The sequence below is a fragment of the Chionomys nivalis genome, chromosome 11, assembly GCF_950005125.1.
Source record: "Chionomys nivalis chromosome 11, mChiNiv1.1, whole genome shotgun sequence".
Taxonomy (NCBI): Eukaryota; Metazoa; Chordata; class Mammalia; order Rodentia; family Cricetidae; genus Chionomys; species Chionomys nivalis.
This window is the reverse complement of record NC_080096.1, coordinates 25,745,855-25,772,671: the sequence shown is the minus strand read 5'-3', so window position 1 is coordinate 25,772,671 and position 26,817 is coordinate 25,745,855. Positions and strand designations below refer to the sequence as shown.

Genomic DNA, 26,817 nt, shown 5'->3' with positions numbered 1-26,817 from the left:
CTTTCCCGGTATCTGCTATTATCCAGAGATGACAGAATGGAATGTAGTTTCTATTAGTAGGGGTTCGCAGTCCCTGGGGAAGACAAGTTTTTTTTTTTTTTTGTTTTTTTGTTTTTCGAGACAGGGTTTCTCTGTGGTTTTGGAGCCTGTCCTGGAACTAGCTCTGTAGACCAGGCTGGTCTCGAACTCAGAGATCCACCTGCCTCTGCCTCCCAAGTGCTGGGATTAAAGGCGTGCGCCACCACCGCCCGGCCCTGGAAGACAAGTTTTAATAAGTACAGCAAGCAATCTATGAAACTGGTTAGGGATAAAGTAGAAAAGTAGAATTTGCTTTTTTTTTTTTCTCCTAAGAACAAGAGGGAGTTGAAAAGGATGGTGGTATTATCTGATGGACAACTTGCAAGTCCTAATCTCAGACTTTATTATTTTTCCCCTAATATGCATTTTTGAGTACTAGAGATGATCAGTTTTATTGCAGACACAAGACAAATGGAGAGTAGGCTAACTTGAGCAAGTGTGGCTGGGACTTCCTTTCTGTTCTCGTATTATGTTCCTTTATTAAACCAGCCCAGGTGGCTCCAGCACCTCTAACAGTAGTTTGTTATTTTGCCTAAGCAATCTAAGGGTGTGTTTATTGGAAACTTTAACTTTATTCCTAACTGGAATCTCAAAACTCAAAAGACTGGCAAGATGCTGTGGGCTACAAATTCCAGGACACAGGAGGTAGAGCTCAGAAGATTCTGAGTTTGAGGTTCACCAGGGATATGTAACAAGACCCTCAAAGAAAACCCCTCTTTGTATACCAGGCTAATTGTCTTTCGTCAGATGTACCATACTCCTTCCGTGGTCTCGCGGATCCCTTCTTGATAAGAATGCTCAGTCTACTCATGCTCAAGAGGAAACACGAGCTCTTGATCTGCTACTTGGACTCTCCCATCAGTCACGATGTCCTGTTAACTTTACACCCTGCTTCTCAAATCTGCCCTTTCCTCTCCATCTTCACAGCTACAGCTTTGGGCCAGCCACTTATAATCTTCTGTCCCGGAAGACTTTGTCACCAATGGCCTCCCCAAGGAACTCTGAAGACATCCTGTTTTTTATCAGTTTGGAGTTGTGCCTATCTTTCCCACAATACTTCTGGCACGGAGTTTTGCACACTTGTGAAATGAAGAATACAAAGAGGCCTCGTGAAGTATGATGGCATGACAATCTAGTATTCCATCCTAAAGCCTATCAGAGATGTAATTAATCCCAAGTTTATTTTGCAGGTAGAAAAAAAAAAAGAAAAAACCAGAGACTGCACTTTAGAAATAAAAGCCACTGTTGTCTTTATAAAACACAGAATTGTGCTGCTGCTGTTGCTTGCTTGAGAAGGAACTGTACATTACAGCTGCTGGGATAATCTCACAATGGACGGGACAAGGTACAGCTCAAAGCAGGACACAAACACAAGTCTCAATGGGAAACAAATGCAAACAAGTACACAGCTGCGGGGCTCAAGGGACGTTTCCCCATCCATGCTGGACTTGAGAGGAATAAAAAGTTTAGAAAATAAAGTGAAACCCAGAGTAGTCACACATGCCCACCACATGGCTGCTAAGTGCAACATCATACACCAACCAGGTTGGACTGTGTGCACAGGAAGTCATTTCATTTTTCCTTATTGCTATGACATCAGAGGACTCAGTGCATTGAGACACATTATCTTTACTTACACAGTTCTTGGAGACTTTCTGATTTCCCTTTTTAAGGAAGGAAATCTGCCTTCCTTACATTATTCAGTTTTGAGCCCATTCTTCCCATTCCCTTTCCTGGGCTATCATACAGCAGCCAGAGGTTCTAAGTCAGTAGGAGCAGAGTAAGGGGAGAGCACCAACCCAGCCTCTCCTGGCTCAGGGAGAAGGCAAGTCCTAGTAAGTGGGGAGAAAGAGAAAACCAGAGAATCCCTCTTTCCCAGTCTGCTTAGAAGGCCAAGTAGGAAAGACTGCCTTGCATATCCCTGCCATGATCCCTGCCCAAGGAAGGCATCTTAACTACCATCCTGGGTTACCCAAAGCCTAGTAAATTAAAAAACAAAACAAAACTGTTCCTGACACAAATTTCCCAGACTGCCTTTTGGCTAGGTGAGAGGTGACTTTTACCCTGAAAGGGAAGAACCTTCATCCTCCTTTTGTGATGCCCGATGCCAGGTTGACCACACTTAAGCAGCCCTGTAGACATTCCATTGGCGGGGCCAGCAAAGGAAACTGTGTCGCTGGCATCATTCACACAATTCTGGTTAAAAACATTGCTGCTCAGCCAGAGAGGAGGCCATGGAGAAACTATGTTGCAATAGAGAACTAGACTGTTGAGTAGTCCCACACTCCTAAGTTACTAATGTTGGACTTTAGTCATCTCCCAAGCCCAAGTTCCCAGTCACAGCAGCTCCAGGCTGATCCCAGGTGGCTGGCAATAGCACCTCAACCAGTGGCCGCGCTCTCCTTTACCACCTCCTGTCCAAACCCTCTCCATTCTTTTTACTCTTCTGTGTCCATCCTCCAGCCGGCTCTTTTATACCCAAGTAGTTCAACTTTAGGACATTCTCAGCAGAGAGAGGCCCCAGGTAGTGAGAAAAAGCAGCAGAGTTAGAAACCAGAGTGCAATCAGGTCCACAGAATGGAGAGGTGTTGAAACTGCCAGGAACCCTACTGATTTTGTCAGTTAGACAAGCCCCCTGATCTGACCTAGAGTAAGCTTGAGGACAGTGCGACCCAGGGTTAACACCCTGGGCACGAGAAACAGGTTTTTGGTCTTCTGTAGTCAATGAGCTAAGCCTGACCTTGCCAACTAACAGTGGGATCATTGCAGCCATGCAGAGAATTCATTATCACACAGGCAGACAGGCAGGAAGGCCAGCCAGCAAGCAAGCTGAGAAAAGAGGGAAAAGGAAAAGGAAGCCAGGGAAAGCCAGAAGAGGAAAAGGAAAGCCAAACAGTGAGGGAGAGGGAAAGGAGAAAGAAGTCTAAGATGAAGCTGGACTCCTCCCAGTGCTTCCGTGGAGCTTGGCACAATGCACCACTTAAACCAAATCCAAACGAGCTGACCCTTGCTGCAACACGGCTTTTAATGTGTGTGTACTACCTTTCAATGAGGAGAACCCACATGGTCAGTAGTAGCTAAATCTCAAGGATTTGGTTTGCTTTTTTTTTTTTTAATCACAGCAATAAGTTGTATCACCCAAGTTACTTTTCTCGCTTCCATTTAACTATTATTATTATTTTGAGACATGGTCTTGCTACATAGTGCACCTGGCCTGGAATGCACTGAGCAGTCCAGGTGGACCCTGAACTTGTAGATCTCCTGTTTCGGTCTTAGAGCTGAGATTATGGAATTATAGATGTGGGGGCCATCATGCCCATGATTCTCTTGCTTTTGTTTCTCGAATGGCACATAAATACCAAAGGACTAAAACTGCTTTCCAATCCCTAGCTTGAAACCCAACTGGAGAGAGTGAGGCAAAGAAAAAAGAAGAGAACAAAAACTTGTTTCTGGAGTTGTGACAGCCACCTGTTCCCTATGGGCATCTGCAAATGCTGGTGAATGATTGGACCCTCCAGGAATAGTGCCCTATCCAAGCCCCCAAATGTACCCAAGTTGACAGCACACATCTGTGGAGAGCTCCTCCCCAAAGGGTGATGGAATAAGAAGTAGACTGTATATGAAGGCGATGGACAGGGCAGATGGAGTGTTGGCATCACTCTCTTTAGGCACTTGTGTAAGGAATGTAGGCTCTCCAGTGAGCTGCCTCTTCCCAGAGCCCTCTGTTCTGTTCTTCAGCTGGGCTTGTGCCCATGGGGCACTCCATACTGTAGACAGCAGAGAAAAGTACAGGAGGAACTGCTAAACAGTCCTGGGCTTTTTCCATAAGGAATGTTTGTGCTACCTTTTGGGAAGTTACTAAACAATGTAGCCAGCCACAACTGAACCTGGACTGTTTGCATAGCAAATCTGAGTCTGTACAAGGGCTACTGGGGAGAGGATCTGACTCCACAGGCCAGGATTCAGACCTTCCTTTCTCCAGCTGGCCTCTAAGCCTGGGCTAGATCTAAAATATGATGGCTTCATCACCAGAGTAGGGCAAATCTAAGCTCAGACTCCTTAGAAGGGGACTCTGTACAGCAAGTTTCAAATTCCCCATCCCAAGCAGCAGTGCAGGAAGAGAAAAAGAACAGTCAAGGAAAGAGGGCACCTTGCTTCAAGATCAGCAAGGACAAAGCTAGAACCCACTTCTTTTCCAGTCCTGCAAAATAGCTCAACCCCAGTATCTCGAGAGGGAGAGAAAAAGAAAAGCCCATGCCACCCACTCACATGCCCTAGTGGGGAACAGGAAAAACTCATCTGTGTAAACAGAAGCAAGAGGGAGCAGCAGAATTCTCTAGCCTGTCCAGGGGACGTGCCAGAATCTCCATTAGTCAAAGCATCAGAGGACAGTCCAGTCCAGAAAAAGCAAAGATTCACTTAGGAGAAAGAGTGCAGGATGGGGCAGCGGAGGGAGGCTTTAGCAAGAAGAGTACTATCTGCCGAGAGAGAGGGAGGGCAGGGGCTGAGCCCCATCTTAGGGACACAACCACCCCCTACTTAGCCAGGCCAGAATATAAGTTAGGGTCACAGTTCCTTCTGATGGCTCCATGGTTCTGGGATGCAAACTCATCCAGTATGAGAGAGATTTCCAGATTTTGGCAATAGACTCAAGTTATGGTATAAAAATAACATTTAGTTTTCTGTTTTCTTATTTTAGTCCTAAAGATCTTCTGTTATAAGACACCCCAGTTAAGAAATATTGAAACAAAAGAGACTTGACCATCAGGGGAAAAGGAAGCGAAGAATGAGAAATGTTACCGCAGTAACTCTAGCCCTGGCCGGGGGGGGGGGGGGGGGGGGGGTTAATGGGGCCAAGGGGAAAGGCCAAGGGCCAGTCATCTCAGCAGCTCGGAGACTTGTCACGTCTGAAAGTGCAAATGTCAATGGACTTTAACCATTTTGAGGTTGTGATCTTTTTTTAAAAGCTCAATGAATGGAAGTCAATTCCTTCAAATGAAAAGTAGCTGGCATTCTGGCTGGAGGCTTGCTGGCGTTGGGCTATTTCTCCCCTTCCTCCCTGCCTCCTCTCCCACCCACACCCCACCCCACCCCACAAAGAAAGGTACAAAAGGTCGCAGTTCTGCAGCATTACCGTTACAGGGAAGGCACTGTTACCCACCAGCAGGCGGAAGGAAGACAGGGTCGTGTCACTTCAGAGCTAAGTGCCATAGTGCCTTAAGTGTTACTAGGGGCTAGATGTCTGTCAGGGAAGAGGCATATGGGACAGAAAATATGGAGAGGAATAATGGGGGGGGGTGGCAGCTGGGGAGGAGCAACCCAAACCATTAGCATTAAAAATCTTCCTACAAACTGGATTCTGAACCCATGAAAACATCTAGTATCCTAAAATATTGATCTGAGTCTGTTTTCATTTTTCTTCTTAAACAAATCTAGACCTTTTCTGATTAAGGCTCCTAAAAATTCCTTCCCTCCTCCCACCCACTTTCTCAAGCCCCTCACTTTCTCATCTAGAATTATCAAACCCAAACATAGCAGATTTGACCACAGGACTGCAGAGCCGACCCGAGTAAGCTGTCAAGCACGAGTCTTTAGCACTGTGAGTCACGTGAGACAACTATGTGTATGGTGGGCGCCAGGGCTGCCCCTTTTGGTCCAGTGGGGTCAGATGTGACAAGATGGGGAGAGGGGTGGAGGACATGAGGTTGCTATCAGAGATTTCTGGCTGGTAGTCTGTCTTGCTGGTCCTCTTCCCACCCTTACATCCCCTCTGTAGATAGAAACAAGGCCTCCTAGACTCCTCCCGACCCCACCTCCCTCTTCCTTGCTTCCTCTGGATTTGGGTGGTACAGCTCCCAGGGCTTGGAAAGCTTTCTTCTATCCAGTGAGGTAACAGCGTTCTGCCTTCAAGCGAAGTACATGGTGCGTAGAGTGTCCTGGTGAACCTGCACGGCCTTGGCCAAGGCCTGGGGGTCTCGTCCATTGCTCTGCCCCGATATGTGGCTTCCCTCTCCACTGAAAAAGAAAAAAGAAAAATATGCAAAGTCCTTCCTGGCAAACTGAACTGCTGCTAATTCCCTCATCCCTACAGTGCCAATTCACATACCAAATTAAGAGAAAACACCAACCCAGGTTTAGGTAGGGTAACATCCACTTCCTTCTATCAACTAAAGTTGAAAGGATCGGTATGAGAGGCTGAAGCAAAAAGAAAAGTCTTTACCTGTCATGCTCCTTGTCCACCAGGTGGTATCGTGCCCGGAAAGCCACCAAGCGGGCATAGTAGGCAGGTGCTGGGATAGAGACAGAACGTGTGCATCGTACATAAGTGTGGCACAGCTGGTATGTCAAGATCTGGAGTTCATCTGCTGTGAACCGGTTGTCATCCCAAAGCACATAATAATGGGATGGTCGGCTGGTACCCTAGGAAGAAAAGGAGGTTAGTGGTCCCTGATTGGGCAGAGGGGATGGCTGCTGACAAAAGAGCAAAACTAACCAAGAATATGGCTAGGCTGAATGACCATACTGTACCCCAACCCATGAAGACACAAGAATATGGCTAGGCTGGATGACCATACTGTAACCCCCCATGAAGACACAAGACACAAAATCACAAATATTATAAAGAAACCTGCAAGTGTGCTTGGGGCTTACTAACAGTAGTTCTGCTTTTAATATACTCAGCCATAAGAGACATATTCTAGATGCAGGAGGAATAACCACTAAGCCTTGACCCAATGAAAACCCCAGGACATGGTCCAGCTACCTGGATGCCTGCATGGCTGCACAAATAGAAGTCAAACTCAAACGGGTGGGTGATGTTGGTGTCCACAGTGGTCCCAGCGGGGATGTTACCACTCTTCCCAATCTGTAGAGACAAACACAACCAAGATCCCAAGACCTGACTAGGGCCTTAGCTGGATTCTACTCTCAGTCTCCCAGAATTCCAAGAATAAAGAAGTTTCTATTCTCACGGGGAACTGGGTCTTGAAATACTAGGCTTCTAAGTCAAGCATTTGAATCCTGGTTTTGCTCTTTACTAGCTTTGTGATCTTAGCAAGTCATTTAACCTTTCTGAGGTTAAACGGAGATATTAATAGTACCTACCTCACAGGGTTGCTGTGAGGAAGATTCCTTGAACAGTGTCTGGCACATAGGAGAAGTTCAATAAATGGTAGTTCCCTTTCCCTTCTCTGGGAGCTGGTCTATATATAGGGTCTAGGCCAGGGAGCTAGGAGGAGGAGAGGAAGTATAAGGGAAGGAGGGGAGCAGGAGGCACTAAGGGAAGGAATGTGGTGGAGGATGGGCCACAAAGCCATGGGGAAAACAGAGCCAGGGAGGACACACAGGAAAAACAACTAATTCCCAGACATTTTCTCTCTCAAGGTAAAGGAGACAGGATGAGAGTACTGGCGACCTCAGCACGTCCTCACTCACTCGCTCATTCTTGTCAGCACAAAAAAGGCGGGTGTGGTGGCGTTTCTGCACCACAATATAAGTGATCCCAGGCTGGTAGTCTTTTTCCAGTTTGATGCAGGCATCTCGAATGGCAAGCAGCTCATAGTGAAGAATCTAGGCACAAGGTAGAGAGCGAGAAGACTCAAGGCCTTTTTAGTTCATTACTGAACTAAAAACATTACAACTTGTATATGGCTTTATGCACATAAGCTTTCTAAGCTGATGCTCAAAAATTAGAAAGGAGAGGTCCTGGTGCCCATTTTCATTTGATATATTCCTAGAAAACCTCGGAGTCTTGGCATCAGAAGACAGTACCCATCTGGTCTCCATGCAAAAAGAGATCCTACAGAAGTACATTAAGACATGGAACTAGAAAGGTGTGGTGGTGCATACCTTTAGTCCCAGTGCTCAGGAAAAAAGTCACAGAGAAGACACTACAGATTACAATGTCCAAACTTAAGACTCTGGGCAGTGGTGGCGCACACCTTTAATCCCAGCACTCAGGAGGCAGAGGCAGGGGGATCTCTGTGAGTTTGAGGTCAGCCTGGTCTACAGAGTGAGTTCCAGCATAGCCAGAGCCGATATACACAGAAACTCTGTCTCAAAAAGCCAGTAAGTAACTAAATAAGTAAATAGGCTGGGCGGTGGTGGCGCACGCCTTTAATCCCAGCACTCGGGAGGCAGAGGCAGGCGGATCTCTGTGAATTCGAGACCAGCCTGGTCTACAAGAGCTAGTTCCAGGACAGGAACCAAAAGCTACGGAGAAACCCTGTCTCGAAAATCCAAAAAACAAAAAAACAAACAAACATCAACAACAACAACAAAGTAAAGAAATTATCCAAACTTAAAATCAAGATTTCTAAGAGTAGGCCGGGCGGTGGTGGCGCACGCCTTTAATCCCAGCACTCGGGAGGCAGAGGCAGGTGGATCTCTGTGAGTTCGAGACCAGCCTGGTCTACAAGAGCTAGGTCCAGGACAGGCTCCAAAACTACAGAGAAACCCTGTCTCGAAAAACCAAAAAAAAAAAAAAAAAAAAAAAAAAAAAAAAGATTTCTAAGAGTAGACAGGGTTAAAAACACCAGAGAAAAGTAGATGTCCAGTTCCTGCAATGCATATAGAAGGGGATGAATATAATTTAAAAAATAAACAAACTGTATCAGGATTATAAGAAAATAGACATGCTACAATAGGCAATGGATACAGAAAGTCAAAACAGGTAGGGACCAGAATATGACTAAAGCAAAGCAAAGCACATGCCTTGTATGCACACAGCCTTGGGTTCAATCTCAAGGAACATAACAGAAAAATAATTTCATAAACTGAGCATAATGGTGCAAACTAGAACCGTAGCACTGAGGGGGTGGAAGAAGGAGAATCACAAGTGTGTAGCCAACCTGGGCTACAAGAAAAAAAGAACTATTTTAATGGTATAAATGATGAACATTGCAATTAGCTAAAACTAGACTTCAACAAGTTTTAACACCCCAAGTCTCATTTTTACCACATCTATTGATTTTACTAGTAGGAATTACCTCAGGCCACTATGGTAACTGATAATTAAGCGAAAAAACGAAGGCACGGAAGTCTCAGTGGAGCTTAATAGCTGCTGACAGCTTCGTGAAAACAGCTGAATTTTAACACACGCTGTGAAATGAGGCTCCAGGGGATATTCAGGCAGTGCTAACACCGGCCTGGCTGCGGACAGTGGCTCACATCTTTAATCACAGCACTTAGGAGGAAGAGACAGGGAATTTCTGTCAGGTGGGGTGATCTACATAGTGAGCTCCAGGCCCAGCAGCACTACATAGTGAGACCCTGCTTCAAAAGAAAGAAAAAGAGCCACTGGTCTAAATGGTTCAACACTAACCACCACAGGGCACTGAGACACCGGTGTGGAAACAGCGGTCCATGAATGAACACTACTCTACTCCTCGGTTGTGATCCACGGCCTCTCCCAGCACCACCAGCTCTGAAAAAGTAGCCCTCTGACTGCAACAAGAACTAGGAACCATACCTGGGGGAGCTGGCCCTCAGGGACCCCATCTCGGTAGAAGATGATTCGGGTGGGCTTGAAACGGGTGGATTTGTAGAACTGGATAAGCAGCTCCCGCACCATATAGGACAAGTCTTCAATGATCTCCTGCCGTGGGCGCTGCACACGCACGGTAGCACAGTATCGGCTGGGGTGTGCATCCATGCTGCCTACCACCTGACAACAAAGAAAGCACCAGCCTCTGGGATATCGCCTTCCCTTGCTGTGACACAACAGGCCTGGGGAAGGACTGCTGAGAAAGAATGCTGTATAACTGGGCGAGTCCACTCAGGATGTTCCCAGACCAGGAGTCTTGGCAGCAGAGGACAGTAGCTACCTGGTCTCCATGCAGAAACACTGAACAGGGTTTAGGGTCCAATAAACACTGGTTTCAATCTGTGCTGCCACAAAAGCAGAATTCACTTAATGTGTGATAAGAATGTTTGCTTTTGGTGCCCTTGCAGTACCTGGAAAACACCTACGCTCATCAGAATGACATGAGCCCTAAAGAACGACCTTGACTTCAAGGTCATTCAACTGATCCACATTCATGCAGCTGCATTTTATATTTTCTTTCTTCATTGTTCCTGTCAAATTAAGTGCTCTAGGGGTGAGACTTCTAGTTCAGGATAAAATGCTTTCCTAGCAGACCAAGGCTCTGGGTCTGATACCCACCATGAAAGGTGAAAGGAAAAAAATTAAGTGCTCTAGATACTGTAGGGAATAGAGAGACAGCTAACCCAGCTGATGGACCAGTGGTCGAAGTAAAGTAAAAGAAAGGTCAATCCTACAACTAAGTAATCCCTTAAAAGAGATCTCAGAGAAGAGATACATAGTCACTTCCTCACCCTCCCTAATACTGAAATGAGAAAGAAAAACACAAATGTAGAGAAAGCTATTGAGAGACAAAGTTTCTGGCACAAGCTGTAGCATCAGTGCTCCACCTCCCAGATCCTACTCCGACTCTTCCCTCTAAACGGTGCCATTCAGGGTTAGGTTAGCGGGTAACAGGGATGGCGCACTGGCTGGACAGGGAACTCACGAGCACGCTTAAGGACTCAGAGTTAAAGAATCACTCACTGCTGTGATGGAAGGCTTCTTCCCGTCCCCAGCCGGGGGGTGTGTAACATCTGCTCCCAGGAAAATCACTGGTTGTTGAAAAACAGCAGAGCTGAGCAAGGAGAGAAAACAAAATGGTGAGGAATTGCGTCTTCTCTGGCTGGTACCATCCAGTCCCCATTCTAGTCTTCTTCTTCTTCTTCTTCTGCTTCAGCCACTCTGTTTGGAGGTGGTTCTTGTCTTTTCATCAATCCCCAGCAGGTTACCTTGACAAAAGCAAGCAAATGGGAGCTCATACCGCTGGTGTGGGACTAGGATGTTGTTAATGCCACCAAGTTTGACATTGATCTTGAGGCAGAGGTTGGACAGGGTCTGAGGTGAGGTCTTGACTACATTCTTCACCTGCACACACTGTGTTGCCATTCCCAAGAGTGTATCTCCAACACGCTTCACTTCAGCTATGGGCAGAGAGAAAACTGATGAGTGCATTTGGCAAATTTACTGAAAGTCTACTAGATGTTACATAGTATATGAAATTCTAGGGAATACCATGACTAGAAACAAGGATTCCTGGTCCTTATTCTTACAATGCTTAATGTCTAATACTAATCTTTAAAACCACAAAAAAAATGTAACAGTGGTAAACTGAGCAATAAGAATGTATAAGAGGGGTAATAAGGAGCATGTAATAACTGAACTGGTATCTGGGAAAGAGGGGTTTCAAAGAGGACAATCCCAGCAGAGGGGAAACATGCAAAAATGTAGCCTGAGCCAGATGTGATGGCTGAACACATAACCCCAGCAACGGAAGCAGAAAGAGCATGACTCCCATGGCAGCCTGAGTTACACAGTAAAAAAGAGCAAGCAACAGTCTACCCGAAAACAGTTATTTTCGAGTAATTCAGAGTAGTGTTTGAGGTGAGGACAGTGGTCCCTCCTGGAGGGAGGGGGCTGTAGTGAGGGACCCCAGTGGTAGCAACCTTCTAGGCATATTTGTTACACTGTGGTGATACTTTGTGAAAAGTCATTAGAAAATGAAGTATAATTTAAACTAGGTTTTGAAAGGAGGAGAAAATCTTAAGGGTACGATACGCATTCCAAGTGAAGGGAAAACGCCGTGAGAAGAACACAACCAGAGTGGAAAGCACCAACCCAGAATGAGCATCTAAAGCGCCTGCTCTGCCAAGGTCTCTGCTAGACGCTGCCTCTTACATAACCAACTCAGGAAGCTCAGAGGAGCTGGGCAATTCGCCTAACTTGGTTGACTGGTATAAGGACTGAGGCTGGGTTCTCAATGACTTTGTAGTAGGTTTGTGACGTGAACAGTGCAGGAGAAAGCTGAAAGCCCTGTATGCAGCACTGAAGGAAAACCAGTGAAGTTTTTTTTTTTTTTTAAATTTCTTTTTCTTCGAGACAGGGTTTCTCTGTAGCTTTTGGAGCCTATCCTAGAACTAGCTCTTGTAGACCAAGCTGGTCTCGAACTCACAGAGATCCGCCTCCATCTGTGTCCCGAGTGCTGGGATTAAAGGCGTGTACTGCACCACTGCCCAACTAGTTTTGGGGTTTTGTGGTTGTTTTAAAAAAATCTGATCTGGGGGGCTGGAGAGATGGCTCAACAGTTAAGAGCACTGGCTGCTCTTCTAGAGAACCTGAGTTCAATTCCCAGCAACTACATGGTGGCTCACAACCATCTGTAACGAGATCTGGTAACCTCTTCTAACCTACAGGCATACAGAACACTGTATACATAATAAATAAATAATAAATTCATGAAAGGTATGAGGGACTAGTGGGGACTCAGTAGGGGTGTATGGAGGAAGTGTTTTCACAAAGCCTGATGACTCAAGCCCAATCCCTGGAACTCGTTTCATAGAAGAGAACCAACTCCTCAAGTTATCTTCCAACCTCCACGCATATACTATGGCAGAGATGCACACACACACACACACACACACACACACACACACACACACACTAGAAAAGATGACCAATAAACCTGTAGAAGGAGGAGAGAGGACAAACAAACGGGAACTAAAGAGAATTCCAGGGCTGCTTTTAAGATGATAATAGTACTAAGCTGGGCAGTGGTGGGACGAGGCAGAGGGATGCAGGCTAAAGAGTAAGTGCTGGTGAGGAAATGCGCCTAGAATGTAAACCAAGGAGAAAGCCCCAGACACGCTGCAGAACTGCTGCAGTGTGCTTCAGGACAGCTCCTCTGAAGATGTTTAAAAGCTGAGAAGTAGGACGTCCCAAAGGCACCAAACCGAATGGAAGATGCAGAAGTGAAGTAAAAGGAGCGGCACAGTGTCTGAAGCAGGCAGAGGAAGGGAGGACAGAGCAAGAGGCTTACAGTCATCTGGTAAATAATAAAGGGGAAACAGGGAGAAACGTTAGCCCAAGCCACTAGGCAGAACAGCAGCAGAAACACTACATATGCAGCTTGAGCTCCTAATGTCCTAATGAACAGCCCACTCCTAAGTGACTGCTATCTGGCCTGACCCATCTCTGTACCCCCGGCCTGGCAAAGACCCTGTCGCAGAGGAGCCTCGGAAAACACAGACTCAAGAGCTCAGACAGAATATTTCTCCAATTAAAAAAAAAAAAAAAACCAACAAACAAAAAACTGACATTAATGAACATCTCTGGCTAAAGCCAAAACTCTCCACTGACTCTCTGGAAGCCCCGAGGGCCACCGTGAAACGGGTCCTATCATTACGATCACGGCCCAGGAGAACTGTACCATACACCGGCGTCTTCCCGGGCAGGATGACGATAATGAGCTGCAGTCCTGAGTAGGTGTTCTTGAGATGCCGGAACATGGGCTCCACGCTGTCTGCTCCCTGCGCGTATTTGCAGAAGCAAGGCTGACCCTGGATGGGCATCCCCGCATCCTTGGAAATCTTCCGCAGCTGGTCCGTGAAGTTCCTGTAGCGCAAACATGGTCATGGCAGGATGTGATAAACCCCACTGGATCTGATGGACCAAAGGCCTCTATCCTGGGTCTTCAGCACTGTGAGATTCTAGCATGAATGATCCAACCATAGTTGATGTAAAAATTACATTTCATGTAAAAATTACATTTAAAGTAGAGGAAAGTAAGACAGCTTGTTCAACTAAAGAGTACTAAGGGAGCTGAAGAAAGCAGACAAGGGACTTGTGGGAATTCTCAGGGCTCTGTCTTCCTTCTCACTCTGTCTGAGTGAGAGCTGTGGATAGCTGTACTTATCACATGTCCACAGGGGAAAACAAGCAAACAGATGCCTAAGTGTAAGGCTTCTCTGCCACAAGTAAATGGGGTCAACCAGTGATGGACACACAGAAGGTGCTCAAGGAAACGACGAGCTCCTCCCACCCCCTACTCACTCCCTAAGACAAAGAGCCAAATATTAAGCAAGTTTCTTTCCTCTGGCTTTAGGTTTAATCCTGAGAAAGGCAACAGAGTTGGTAAAGAGGGTAGATGTAGCTACATAAATATAAAAAAAAATGAGCGCCAAGTATTTTAATTTTTAAAAATCGTATTATTTAAAGGAAAAGCAATTGGCTGTGAAGTGCTTATCTGACAAGTACAAGGCCTTGGATTCACACACAGCACTGAGTAAAAAACTTAATAAAAGCAGGAATCAATAAAGAGAACAGAGATATGCATGGATCCTGCAGGAAGGGAAAACAACTTAGATCTCCTGAGAAAATTGGGTGGAGGGGGGGAACAAGGGTGGATGGAGAGGGGGAGGGGAGGGAGGAGGAGAGCATGAGGGAAAGGGGGTGCTCAAAAAGAGGGAAGGACAAAGAGGCAAAAAAAGGAAAGAGATATCTTGATTGCAGGAGCCATTAATAGGCTAGAGAGAAACATAGGACTTGGGGAAATTCCAGGAATCTCCAAGAATGACCCCAGCTAAGACTCTAAGCAACAGTGGAGAGGGTGCCTAAACAGGCCTTCCCCATAATCAGATTGATGACTACCTTGACCGTCATTACAGAACCTTCATCCAACAACTCATAGAAGCAGATACAGAGATCCACAGGAAAGGGCTGGGCTAAACTTCAGTTCAAGAGAGAGAGGAGCAATAATATGAGCAAAAAGGTCAAGACCATGATGGGGATACCCACAGAAACAGCTGGCCTGAGCTAGTGGGAGCTCACTGACTCCGGACTGATGGGGGGAGGGTCTGAGAGAGATAGGACAGGACTAGATAGGGACCTGCATAGGACCAAACTAGGCCCACTGAATGTGAGGGACAGTTGTGAGGCTTGCACAGATTGTGGGGCCACTGGCAGTGAGACTAGGATTTATCCCAAGTGCTTAAAATGGCATCTTGGAGAACATTCTCTTTGGAGGGATACCTTCCTCAGCCTAGATAGAGGGGGAGGGTCTTGGACCTACCTCAAGCCTAGATATTGGACCTATCTTGAAGTAATGTGTCAGACTTTGTTGGCTCCCCATGAGAAGCCTTACCCTTTCTGAGGAGTGGATGGGAGGGTGGGGTCAGGGAAAGGATGAGGTAGGAGGAGGGGAAGGAATGGGAATGGAGATAGCTATATAAAATGAGAAAAGATTGTATTAATTCTTACATAAAACAACAACAACAAAAAAACCCAAAGAGGACAGAAATGAATGTTTCAAAAACATATACCACATTCATATCAATGACAGTTCAGGATGTATTTTTTCACATATTTAATAAAAATGTGTAAGGTAGAAACAGCATATTTTGTGTAGATATAAATCATATATACATTCATAAAAAATCCTGGGGAGTAAGATTATAATTCACACCAGCAACCATATGATTAGAGAAGCATGAAACTGCAATGCAGGCCATCAGAGAATGTCAAGTTTACATATTTTAAAAAAGAATGATGTAAACATGAAGAAACTGTGAATGCTGACTATGTGGGTGTGGACTATATTATTTCTACATTATTATTGTGCTGGCTAACTTTTCATAAACAACAAAAAGCTGGAGCCACCTGAGAGGAGGGAGCCTCAACTGAGAAAACGTATTCACAGATTTCATCTGTAGACGAGCCTTTTGGGCATTTTTTTTATTAGTGATTGCTGGGGAAGGGCCCAGCCGAAGGGGATGGTACAGGCCCTGGGCAGGGGTGGTACAGGCCCTGGGCAGGTGGCCCTCTGGTGCATAAGAGGACAGGCTGAGCAAGTCAGTAAGCAGCACTCCTCCACGGCTTCTACTTCAGTTCCTGCCCTGAGTTCCTGCAGCGACGGACTGTGATGTGGAACTGGAAGCAAAATAAACCCTCGCCTCCCAAAGTTGTTTATGGTCATGGTGTTTATCACAGAAACAAAAACCCTAAGACAGGGGGCTGGAAAGATGGCTCAGTGGTTAAGAGCATTGCCTGCTCTTCCAAAGGTCCTGAGTTCAATTCCCAGCAACCACATGGTGGCTCACAACCATCTCTAATGAGGTCTGGTGCCCTCTTCTGGCCTGCAGGCATACACACAGACAGAATATTGTATACATAATAAATAAAAAATAAAAAAAAATAAAAAAAAACCCTAAGACAATTTTGGCTTTTTTTCCCCCCCAAGACAAGGTTTCTCTATATAACAGTCCTTGCTATCCTGAAACTTACTCTGTAGACTTGAACTCAGAGATTAGCTGGCTTCTGCCTCTTGAGTGCTAGTATTAAAGGCGAGCACCATCACTGTGAGATAGGATTTCACTACATAGGCCTGACTGGCCTGGAATTCACAATACATAGCACCAGGCAGCCTCAAACATGAGGTAATTTCCTGTCTGTGTGTTCTGAGTGCTGGGATTATACGCATTGAGGTATCATGTCTCACAGCTGCATTATTCAAAAAAAATTTTTTTTTTTTTATTTTTTTTTTATTTTCGAGACAGGGTTTCTCCGTAGCTTTTGGTTCCTGTCCTGGAACTAGCTCTTGTAGACCAGGCTGGCCTCAAACTCACAGAGATCCGCCTGCCTCTGCCTCCTGAGTGCTGGGATTAAAGGCGTGCGCCACCACCGCCCGGCAAAAAAAAAAAAAATCTTTTAAACAAACAAATAGAAAATAATAAATAACATTAAAAAAAAACCTACAATCTGCAGGTCTCAAGGCATACATACACTCATAATCCTGACATTTGAGAGACTGAGTCAGAAGGACTACCATGAATTCGAGGCCAGCCTGAGAGATTCAGAATGATACTGTGTCCCAAGAATACTTACTGTCTCAACATCCCCACTCAAAAACTGGAATGAATGAATGAATGAATGAATGAATGAAAATGCACTATAAGCTAACCACTGCCTCCTGTAAATAAGCAATAAGCCTTTAATGGTCTGCTAGCAGTATTTCTTCCATTACTCTGCTTCACATACAACTATAGTATAGCTACCAAAACATTAATCAAAACTTTTTAAAAAAAAAAACAGATTTCATTAATAATGGGTCTTTACTTCAAGAGTGGGTATTCCCTTTCTTCCCGCCAATACCAGACTATGACTGGAATACTATGTCTAATGCTAGGAACCAAAAAGTACGGAAATATCTAGACTACGGAAGGCCACACCTGTCACGGTCCCCCTCGTCCAGCAAGGATGACGCGACCACCAGAGCTCTTCTCACTGCAGTTTATTCCAGGACTTTATTCACAGCAATCTTTTCCCTTCTCTCTCCCTCCTTCTCTCTTCCTCTCTCCCCCGGGCCAACCTCTCCCAGCCCTTAAGTAGGCCTGGGCCGCCAACCTCAGATTGCCAGGTGGGCACTGCCCATAGGTTCACGCATATGCAAGCAGCTGACAGTCATTGCGTGATAATAGCATAAGTCAGGCTTAGTTGATATTAGAAGTTTATTATCACAGAGAGCACTCGCTTTTGGGATCGCGGAGGGCGGAAGCCAGCACCAGTAGGTGCGACTCCACGCAGCTCTCTACACATAGCCATCAGGTGTGACTCCACACGGCTCTCTACACACACCCTCAGTGATGCAGTTACAGCAATAAAGCCAGACAAAGGACTGACACTCCCCACTTGGTGGAAAGGATGCTTTTCTCTGCTCTGAATCCCGCATCCTCCTCTATACTTAGGAGCCTTGGCTTCCTTTACTTCCCAGCTTTTCTATTCCCAGTTTCTACTTTCTATGTATATTTTCCCTAGAGTCTCCTCTACATGCCACAGTTTTCCCGGCTGAACACGCAGGAATCTTTATCTTTGGCCCAGAAGTATTCATTAAATCAGGTACCATGGATCCAGATACACAAGTCACTTCCCTATGCCCTACGTGTAGGGGTCACCGAGGAGAGAGAGCCTGATGCACTGAATTCCTCCAAACCTGAGAGGTCTTAGGTTTATCAATCCCTGGCAAACCCAAAAAGCCACAACAAACAAACAAAACCCTTAGACCAGGGCAGGACAAGGAGTAGGAAAAGGATAGCAGTACCAATGGGCTTACTATGACATAAGGGCAAAGAGCTGGGGCCCTTCTAGTGCTGCCGCGATGCCAGATCTAATGCAGGACTGACGGCCTGGCCTAAATCTAACGAATCCAGGAAAGGACACTAAAGAACAAATAAGGAAATAAAAAAGTTCCAGTGAAGAGAAATTACAATTATGATGGTGGGGGCTACGTGTCTGTGTGTGGGAGGGGGAAGGGAGGCCAAGGGCCTGGAAGGCCTGGGTCCAGCAGGAGCTGATGGAAGTAATTCTATCAAGGACACAAAGAGCACAAATCTCCATTACCTTTGTCAAAGTCAAAATGGTCAGCTCCACTGACTTCCTCATTACCAGAATACAATGACCCGATTCCCATGTATAGAGCCACCACTTAAAAAGACACCAGAAACTAAACCATACCTTTACGTATGTGCACTTTTTGGTGTTTTAAGCTAACTCAATAAAACTCTAAAAAAAACCTAAAGCCTATAGGAAAAGTGTCAAGTGAGTTTTCTGTTTACTCATTCAGGCTGTTACTTCTCTAACATCTACTCTAACAAGCTGATAACTTCTCTTAAGCTATTTGACAATTCTCTTTTTCTCCCCTGCTGCCTACCATCTCCCAGCCTCTCAAGGACGACAATGGGCCTCTCAGCTCATGTGCACCTACTTCAGGTCACTTGGATCTGACTCAACTATGTACTGACGAGCACAGCTCAGAGGATCAGCTGCTGCTCCTTGATAGAAAAAAAAAAGTTTCTAATTAGAAATATAAGTTTTGAAGCTCATATCTGATTTGATCCTAACTCTGAACCCTTCCTGATGTGCGCACTTTGGACAAGTTATCTAACCTCTTTCAGCCTCCGTGTCTTAAAATATTACCACATTTGGTTTGAATAAGAATAGCCCCCATGGGCTCAGATATTTGAAAGCCTGGGCCCAGATGGTAACACTGTTTTCAGGAGGGGTGGCCTGGTTAGAGGATATGTGTCCCTGAAAGGTGGGCTTTGAGGTTTCAAGAGCAGACACCATCCCAGTTTGCTCCCTCTCAGATGTAAACGCTCAGTCAAGGCTCCAGCATCACATTTGCCTGCTGCCACACCCCAGCCATGATGGTCATGGACTCCTCCTCTGGTACCGTAGGCCCAATAAAGTCTTTATTTTATAAGCTGCCTTGGTTGCGGTGTTTCATTATAGCAATAGAAAAGCAACTAAGACACCACCTACTCACGCTTAAGATGAAAGAACATAAATTAGTCACTTAAGTGTATAATGTTAGCATAAACATTATAGTTACTACCACTACTATTTATTATCAATTATGATAATTAGAACAATAAAATGACTCAGGGCTTCCTTAGGTGATTCATACCCTAAAATTCATCTCTGACATAGATATGGCTCCTGAAGTCTTCTGACCACATACAGACAGACAGAAGAGAATAGGCAGAAATGTGAGTAGGGAAAAAAAAAGCAGAGTTAAAAGAGAAAAGGCAGGTCAACCCGGACCCTAGAGGTTGTGGGGTCAACAGTTCTGAGATCCTTCCCACTCACCCACCCCCAAACCCAACTCTCTTCCATCCTTACTTGAGCACCTCTTCTCGACATTGTTTTTGGGGTGCGAAGCAGGCGATGGCCCAGACTTTGATCTCAATCCCATTGTAGAATTGTTTCCCACGCATGTCCCAGACACCTTGGTTGGGTGTAGCAATGGCCCGGTTCTAGGGACAGGCAGAGGGGGCACCCAGGTGAGCCTCAGTAAAGCCATGGGAGGAGGGAACAACAGCCCCTAAGCTATGTAACCCAACTGCCCCCAGATGCCCCAGAGATGTTGTCTGGCCCTGACCCTGCTCACCCGGCCGCCGTACTGCAGGATGGGCGCCGGCAGCACTCGCCCCGTCACCTCCGTCATGTCGTCCTTCACTTTGATCCCAAACTCCTGGATGTAGGGATCTAAGTTGTAGCTGGCATTCTTCATCTGCAGGGCAAAAGAAGGGGATCTCAGGAGACCAGCAGCTTGGCAAGATTGCTCACGTTCTGGGTCCCGAGGAGAGAGCCCTGAAGAGAAGCTGAGGCTGCCAAAAATTAGCCCTAAAAAGGGGGTGGGAGAAACAGGAAATGAAGGGAGTGGTAGTGCAAGTGGGAGTAGAATCAGAGAGGAGGGAAAAGAGAAAGGAGTAGCTAAAGGCAAGAAGCAAGAGCAACCTTGAAAAGTCACAAACAATAAATCCAGACAGGTTTTCCTGAAGGGAGGTCTTGCTGGACCCACCATTAAAACACCCATGCTACCGAGGGCCCCAAAGGCTCAGGGAACAAGCATGCATCGCTCAGCAGTCCCACTGACCAGGCGACTGATCTCCTCCTGTCTGTCTGGGGCCGACCTAGCTGTAGCCTTTATCATGGTTGAGGTCTGGTTGTCAGTCAACTTCTTAATGCACCGCTGCCCGGCCACAATATTACAGACCTGAGGAAATGAGGGACAAGTAGTTATGGCCTGAGCGCAGCCTGTCCTTATACAGTAGCTTAGCATTCAAACATGGGGGAGAGGACTATAGAGTTGTGTATAAAAAAATACACTGTGACCAAGAGTTTGGGATCCGGGTCTGTGATCAATCAGGTCTCATGTAGTAAATGAGAATAATTACAATCCCATAGGGTGTCCAGGGATTAAATAAAACACTTAAAGAGCGGAGCACAGCCCTGGAACATTGCACTCAATAAATTAGAGCATACATTATTATTTACCCAAGGACTAAGTACACAGCTCTTTTGAATATTAAAAACCCAATATAATCTAAGCGAATCAGACTCCTATGGCAGCTCTCTATGGTGGCAGGAAGTATGTTGCTCCATCTGCAACCAACCAGGAGAAGAGACAGCTAAAAATTCTTGAGCCCCTGAGGTACAGAAAGTACAGGAATCATTATTTCATTTTTCTTTTGTGTGTGCTGGGGAACAAGGGGTATGTGTGTGAGAGCAGGGTATGTGCAGAGACTGAACCCAGGGCCGTATGCATCCTAAGTAAGCACTGTACTAGTTGAGCTGTATCTCCAGCCACAGAAATCACTATTTCTATTGACTGGCAGTGTTCCTTGTTAGTATGAGGAACATGCTACTTGGTTCCACTGTTCTGCACACAAGATGGAGATCAAAAACAATGCCTAGGGGATGGAGAGATGGCTCAGCAGTTAAGAACACTGCTGCTCTTCTAGAGGACCTGGGTTTAATTCCCAGCATCCACATGGCAGCTCACAACCATCTGTAAATCCAGTCCCAGGGGATCGACACCCTCACATAGAGTATATATAGACAAAAACACCATGTACACGAAATAAATAAATCTTTAAAACAAAAACAAGGTCTAGTGACAAAAAAGACTTTGACCTCTAATCAGGACACAGGGAGAGGAAAGCTTATAACAGGGTAGAAAGCCAACTGGTCTCAGGAGACTTGTGTTTGAAGAAAAGCTCTGTACTTCTAAATGATGTTACCTTGGGCTCATCTCTTAACTGCTCTGAGACTCAACTTCTTTCATCTCAGCTATGGATAAAAACAAATAAAAATCACTAGCTGTCTCAAGATGTTCTAAAGTCAAGAAGAAAAAGTAACTTGTTCTGTAGGAATAATGTTCTGTATGCACTGGCATTAGTCCTAGCTCCCGGCATTCATGCAAAACAATAGGAAGGAAAGCCAGGCCACAGGCACCTGCGTTTAAATTCCACATTTCAAAGAATATACATGAGCACCCAGGATTGTTGGAATTTACTTTCCTAAAGATGCTTTCAAGTAGTGGCACTCCATAGGCGGGTACAGCTTTACAACTAACACAGCCAGAAAACCAAGTAAGGACTAAAACTGGAACTGTGCCTTGCTGGTGGGAACACAAACCAGTGAAGCTGCTGTGGAACATGGTATTGCTACTCAAGTGTCCATCAGCATTAAAAAATATAAACCAAATATGATATTGTGTATTGCACCTTAAATAGGAGAAGAATCCTAACACACCACAACAACATGGATATCCCTGAGGACATCGTGCTAAGTGAAACAAGCCAGTCAAAAAGGATGAATATAGGCTTCTCCTTGCATAAAGAACCTAGAGAAGCAGTCAATTCCTAGAAAGAGAAAGTAGAACAGAGGCTGCCAAGGCTGGAAGGGGGGTTGGGCCCTAGCGGGTGTAGCTCCAGTTCCAGATGAGGACAATTTTCTGGAGATGGACAGTGATGAGACACAGACAACAAAGTGAATGTACTTAATGTCAGAGCTCCATGCTCAATGCTTAAAATGGTAACTTTTATGCTGTGCACAGCTGCCTACAATTTGAAAAAGAAAAGATCAGTGCAGGAATGAACTGACTTGAACACGAACAAATGATTCTGCTGGGTCTCAGTGGCCTGAACAGCTGCATAAGGACCACAAAGACCTAGGTTGGTGGCACAGGTTGCTTTTAGTTCCTATATGTGGGGCTTCATGTTATCCTCATTTTCTTACTTAAACCCTTCACAGATTCCCAGTATAATTAAAATAAAACCCCTCCTGACTAGAAACTGAAACCCCCACTCACTACTCACAGGACTGCAAAATGGGAGACAAATCTGGCACCACTCAGGACGCTAAAAAGCTACGTATACATTTACTCTTATGTATGCATTCAAGAGAAATGAAAGTGTGTTCAGAGAAAACAAGTAAATGAATGCTTACAGCAGGATTTTCCTTCTTTCAGTCAAAAAGCCCATCAATGATGAAGAAACAAAATGATATATCCACATGATGGAACAACCCTCATCGCAATGAGGATGAATCTTAGAACAATTATGCTAAGTGAAAGAAACCATTCACAGCTAGGCGTAGTGGTGCACACCTGTAATCCCAGCACTTTAGAAGCAGAGGCAGGTGGATTTCTATAAGTTCGAGGACGCCTGGTTTACAGAGCGAGTCCCCAGACAGCCAGGACTACACAGAGAAACCCTTTCTCAAAAACTCGAGAAAAGAAAGAAAGAAAGAAAGAAAGAAAGAAAGAAAGAAAGAAAGAAAGAAAGAAAAGCCATTCACAAAAAGGACATAGACTGTATGACTCTGGTTATATAATTTGTCTAAAACAGGCAAATCCAGAGATGGAAAATGGCTTAATGGTTACTAGGGGCCATTAGGGAAAGAAGTATGGGGCTTTTTTTTTTTTTTTAAATATTTATTTATTTATTATGTATACAATATTCTTTCTGCGTGTATGCCTACAGGCCAGAAGAGGGCACCAGACCCCATTACAGATGGTTGTGAGCCACCATGTGGTTGCTGGGAATTGAACTCAGGACCTTTGGAAGAGCAGGCAATGCTCTTAACCACTGAGCCATCTCTCCAGCCCAGTATGGGGTTTTTCTGAGGGTGATAAAACACCCTGAAATTAAATAGTCATGATGTCTGCATAATTCTGTGAGTATACTAAGTACCACTGAATTATATATTATCATATTTTTATAATGTCAATTATGTCTTGATAAAGCTATTACAAATGTTTTAAAATCCTCCTCAACACCTAACATAATCTAACCCTCCACCTTTTCCACCATTATCCCCTATTACTTATCCCCCTTACGTATGACAGTCCTCTGTCCCTTAGAAAGATCCAGCTCTTGCTTTAGAACTTTAGTAGCTGTCCCCCCTGCCAGGAAACCTTGTCCCTGCTATTATTACAAGAATGGTAGCCACAATCTGGGTCTCAGATCAAATGTCTCCTAGGAGGGGTCACCCTTGACAACGATAACTAAAATAGTCACTTGACCGCTCACATCTTACTTCTATTCCTTAGCCTGTTTATTACTTTTACAGCACTCATTACCGTTTGAGATTACATATGGTGCTCATCGATTTCTTGTCTGTCTTTCTAGAAGAATACAAGTTCCACGAGAGGAAGGAACCTTTCCATGTATTTAATCTCTATACTGCTAGTACCTAAAACTATATGTAACATATATTATGAGCTTAATAAATACTTGTTAAATAAGCAACAATACAAATCAAGGTATACAACTATATAAATAATTCACCCTGAAAACTACCATTTCACATAAATAACATTGTTTACAAACTTCCAGCTCGCAGTACATACCAAGTTAGCTGGAACTGTCTCTAAGGACCTCAGTTTAACCTCCAAGAACACACGGCCTCCACCCCCTTTCTGCACATCAGCTGCTAGTAAACAAGCCAGAGTTCTGGCTTTGCTTTCTTCTCCCTTTAGTCTCCCTTTCTTGGATTAGGCTTTGGAACCCTAGAAGCTCAAAAAAAAAAAAAAAAAAAAAAAAAAAAAGCTTGAGCTTTAAGTTCACAGAAGCTACCCAACCTTACTTACTGCTGGAATAAGTGGGGGTCTGTGTGAGGAGCACATCTCCAACTCTAATGTACAGATGATTCCCCCTTTAGATAGATGGAGATTCTGCATTTTAAACTAGCTCAGGTGAGGCCTGTCCTAACGGCACACTGATGATGCTTCACAGTCACACACCGGACCAGAGAATAAGGCGGTAAGAAACTCTACATGAGGCTTTGCCAAGAGACTCGACACTGGCATTCTTTGACTTAGACAGTATTACTATTCTCTTGTTGACTGCTGTATTTCAAAGGTTTGTGAAGTACAAAGGCATGAAAATCTGGAGATTTGAAACTTTCCCAGAAGAGAGCACACTAACCACCGAGGCAACAGGGAATATTTATCTCCATTTTCTTCAGAATAAGATATAATTGTATTTTCAAGTAACTCATCATCCTTAACTGTAGAGAGCAGGAAAGAGAAATTAAGAGATAACATGTGTGTGAATATCTGAAATCTCCATCCTGACAATAAATACAAGGCTAGGGACACAGCTCAGCACAGTGCTTGCCTAGCATGCATAAAACCTTGGGTTCAATTCCCAATACCCCATAATACCACTGAGTGTGGTAGTATATATCTAGAATCCCAGCCCCTGGGAGGTAGAGACAGGAGGATCAGAAATTCAAGGTCATCCCTGTCTAAATGTAAGTTTAAGGCCAGCTTGGGCTATATTCCCAGGATGAATATTTGCCTTAGGTAGACAGACAGACAGACAGACAGACAGACAGACAGACAGACAGCTTGCCCTTCTGCCTAGCAGCCCTGAAAGAACATGAGAACAAAGCTGGGGAAAAGAAAGGAATTTAGCAACTGGAAAATCCATATTTCACATGAAGACAACCGTAAACCTTCCTAGAACATCATCTTTCCAAACTTGAGAATGAGGAGGGAGACTGTGACCGGCTCAACAGGCCCGATGGCCATCTCTGGTAGCCTTACCTCGAGGGGCAAATAGGTATGCTTCTGTTCTTGCCCAACTTGCAGGCAGGGCAGGTGGGGATACTTGAGCTGAAGGTTGTATTTCTGCTTGAAATACTGTGCCACGGTGCATTCCACAGTCTGCCCACTCTCCAGCTGCAAGGGAAACCTGTTTGGAGGGAGGGAAGGAGGTATGTAACTCAGCTCCCACCCCCACCTCTCTGCAGATCCAACCAAAGAAGGCACCAGGCCTTGCTTCCTCTTCCATGTCACTCATGGGAAAGCAAGTGCCATGAGGCTTCCCTGGAAAAGCCAAGGACTGGATACACAAGTTCCACATCAGTCAACTGTATACAGACTCATCTGTATTCTAAAGTCTGAACAGAATAGGTACCAAAGACAAGAGTCCAACACAGCCTGGCACCACAAAAGGGGCTGCAATTTGATGATTTCCTTACAGCTCACCCAGGAATCCTGACTTGTTTTTTCAGAGGGAAGAATGAATTGAAATGTTCTATATCTACAAACCCAACAGTAATCGGTGGACTGCTCATGCTTTACAGAATAGGTCCAAGGAAGAAACCAAGAGATCAAGAAGGTAAAACACATGGGGTGCGCAAACAATCTGGGAAGGTCAGGGAGAGGACGCCAAATTCTCATCGCTTATCTGCAAGCACAGGCCAGTGCAAGTCTTATTCTGAAGGACACCCGAGAAGGGAGTGGGGTCACAGAACTTAGCCCTCTGCTACCAGATGACCGTGCTTAGCAATGCTGCAACTTACGTCTGATGACTAGCAGGGCGGCGGGTAACATTACACACGCGGTATTTCCTCTTCATCTGTCCACAGTGGGTCACTTCCACCTTCAGGCCTGAGATACACACACTACTTGTCAAGGTTGAAACAGGTTGCTCACGGGCCCTTGCTTGGCCTCTCCCAGGGAGATTTCCTGTTAGGGTCAGAGAAAGCAGCGCTTTCCCTTCCCCATTTGGGTGGATCCTCACCTTTTATCTCCTTGGTAAAGCGGACACGCTGAGAATCTGTGAGGGGCTTGGGTTGTTCATCTATGTTCCTGATGTCCAGGACCTCACACATGAACTCAATCACTGGCTGTGCTTTGTAGAAGGCAGTGGCTGAGACTGTGGGGACAGGGGAGAGATAGCTTGGCTCAGAGTCTTTCAGAAAAAAATATAAATAAATAAAAATAAAGGCATTACAATTAATACCCTCTTCTTTGCAGGGTACCAGGACAGGGACAGGGTGTGCCAGGACTAGGAGTGTGGCTGCAGAGCTGGGAGGGATGAGGCTGGGAGTGTGGTCACTGGATTTAGGGTGCCCCTGGCTCCATAGCTCTCCCAACTCACCATCAATGTTGAGCATCATCTTCCACATGGCAGGGCGCACAGACTGGTGAAAGCCGAACCAGACCTCGCGCCCACCCCCCAGCGGGTGGTAGTAGCCCTCAGGCGGTGAGAAGAAGGAGCGGCCCACAGGGGTGTACCTGGCAGGGA

At 45.3% G+C, this 26,817-nt stretch overlaps 1 protein-coding gene across 2 annotated transcripts in view; it reads right to left on the bottom strand.

Moving 5' to 3' along the window:
- Nucleotides 1-1,309: 1,309 nt before the first annotated feature.
- Nucleotides 1,310-26,817, bottom strand: part of LOC130883383 (protein argonaute-1) — a 33,438-nt gene continuing 7,930 nt past the window's right edge. The window contains exons 5-19 of one of the 2 annotated variants that reach the window (XM_057783701.1): nucleotides 26,671-26,807; nucleotides 26,311-26,445; nucleotides 26,090-26,177; nucleotides 25,329-25,476; nucleotides 20,367-20,486; nucleotides 19,869-20,000; nucleotides 19,610-19,743; nucleotides 13,365-13,549; nucleotides 10,923-11,082; nucleotides 10,646-10,736; nucleotides 9,548-9,742; nucleotides 7,513-7,647; nucleotides 6,842-6,943; nucleotides 6,299-6,498; nucleotides 1,310-6,093 (exon numbers count right to left, since the gene is read on the bottom strand). In XM_057783701.1, coding sequence (XP_057639684.1) covers nucleotides 5,985-6,093; nucleotides 6,299-6,498; nucleotides 6,842-6,943; nucleotides 7,513-7,647; nucleotides 9,548-9,742; nucleotides 10,646-10,736; nucleotides 10,923-11,082; nucleotides 13,365-13,549; nucleotides 19,610-19,743; nucleotides 19,869-20,000; nucleotides 20,367-20,486; nucleotides 25,329-25,476; nucleotides 26,090-26,177; nucleotides 26,311-26,445; nucleotides 26,671-26,807 — 2,071 coding nt within the window. In that variant the 3' untranslated portion in view covers nucleotides 1,310-5,984. The remainder of the gene's footprint in view (nucleotides 6,094-6,298; nucleotides 6,499-6,841; nucleotides 6,944-7,512; nucleotides 7,648-9,547; nucleotides 9,743-10,645; nucleotides 10,737-10,922; nucleotides 11,083-13,364; nucleotides 13,550-19,609; nucleotides 19,744-19,868; nucleotides 20,001-20,366; nucleotides 20,487-25,328; nucleotides 25,477-26,089; nucleotides 26,178-26,310; nucleotides 26,446-26,670; nucleotides 26,808-26,817) is intronic. The other variant, XM_057783702.1, reaches the window with a different exon arrangement.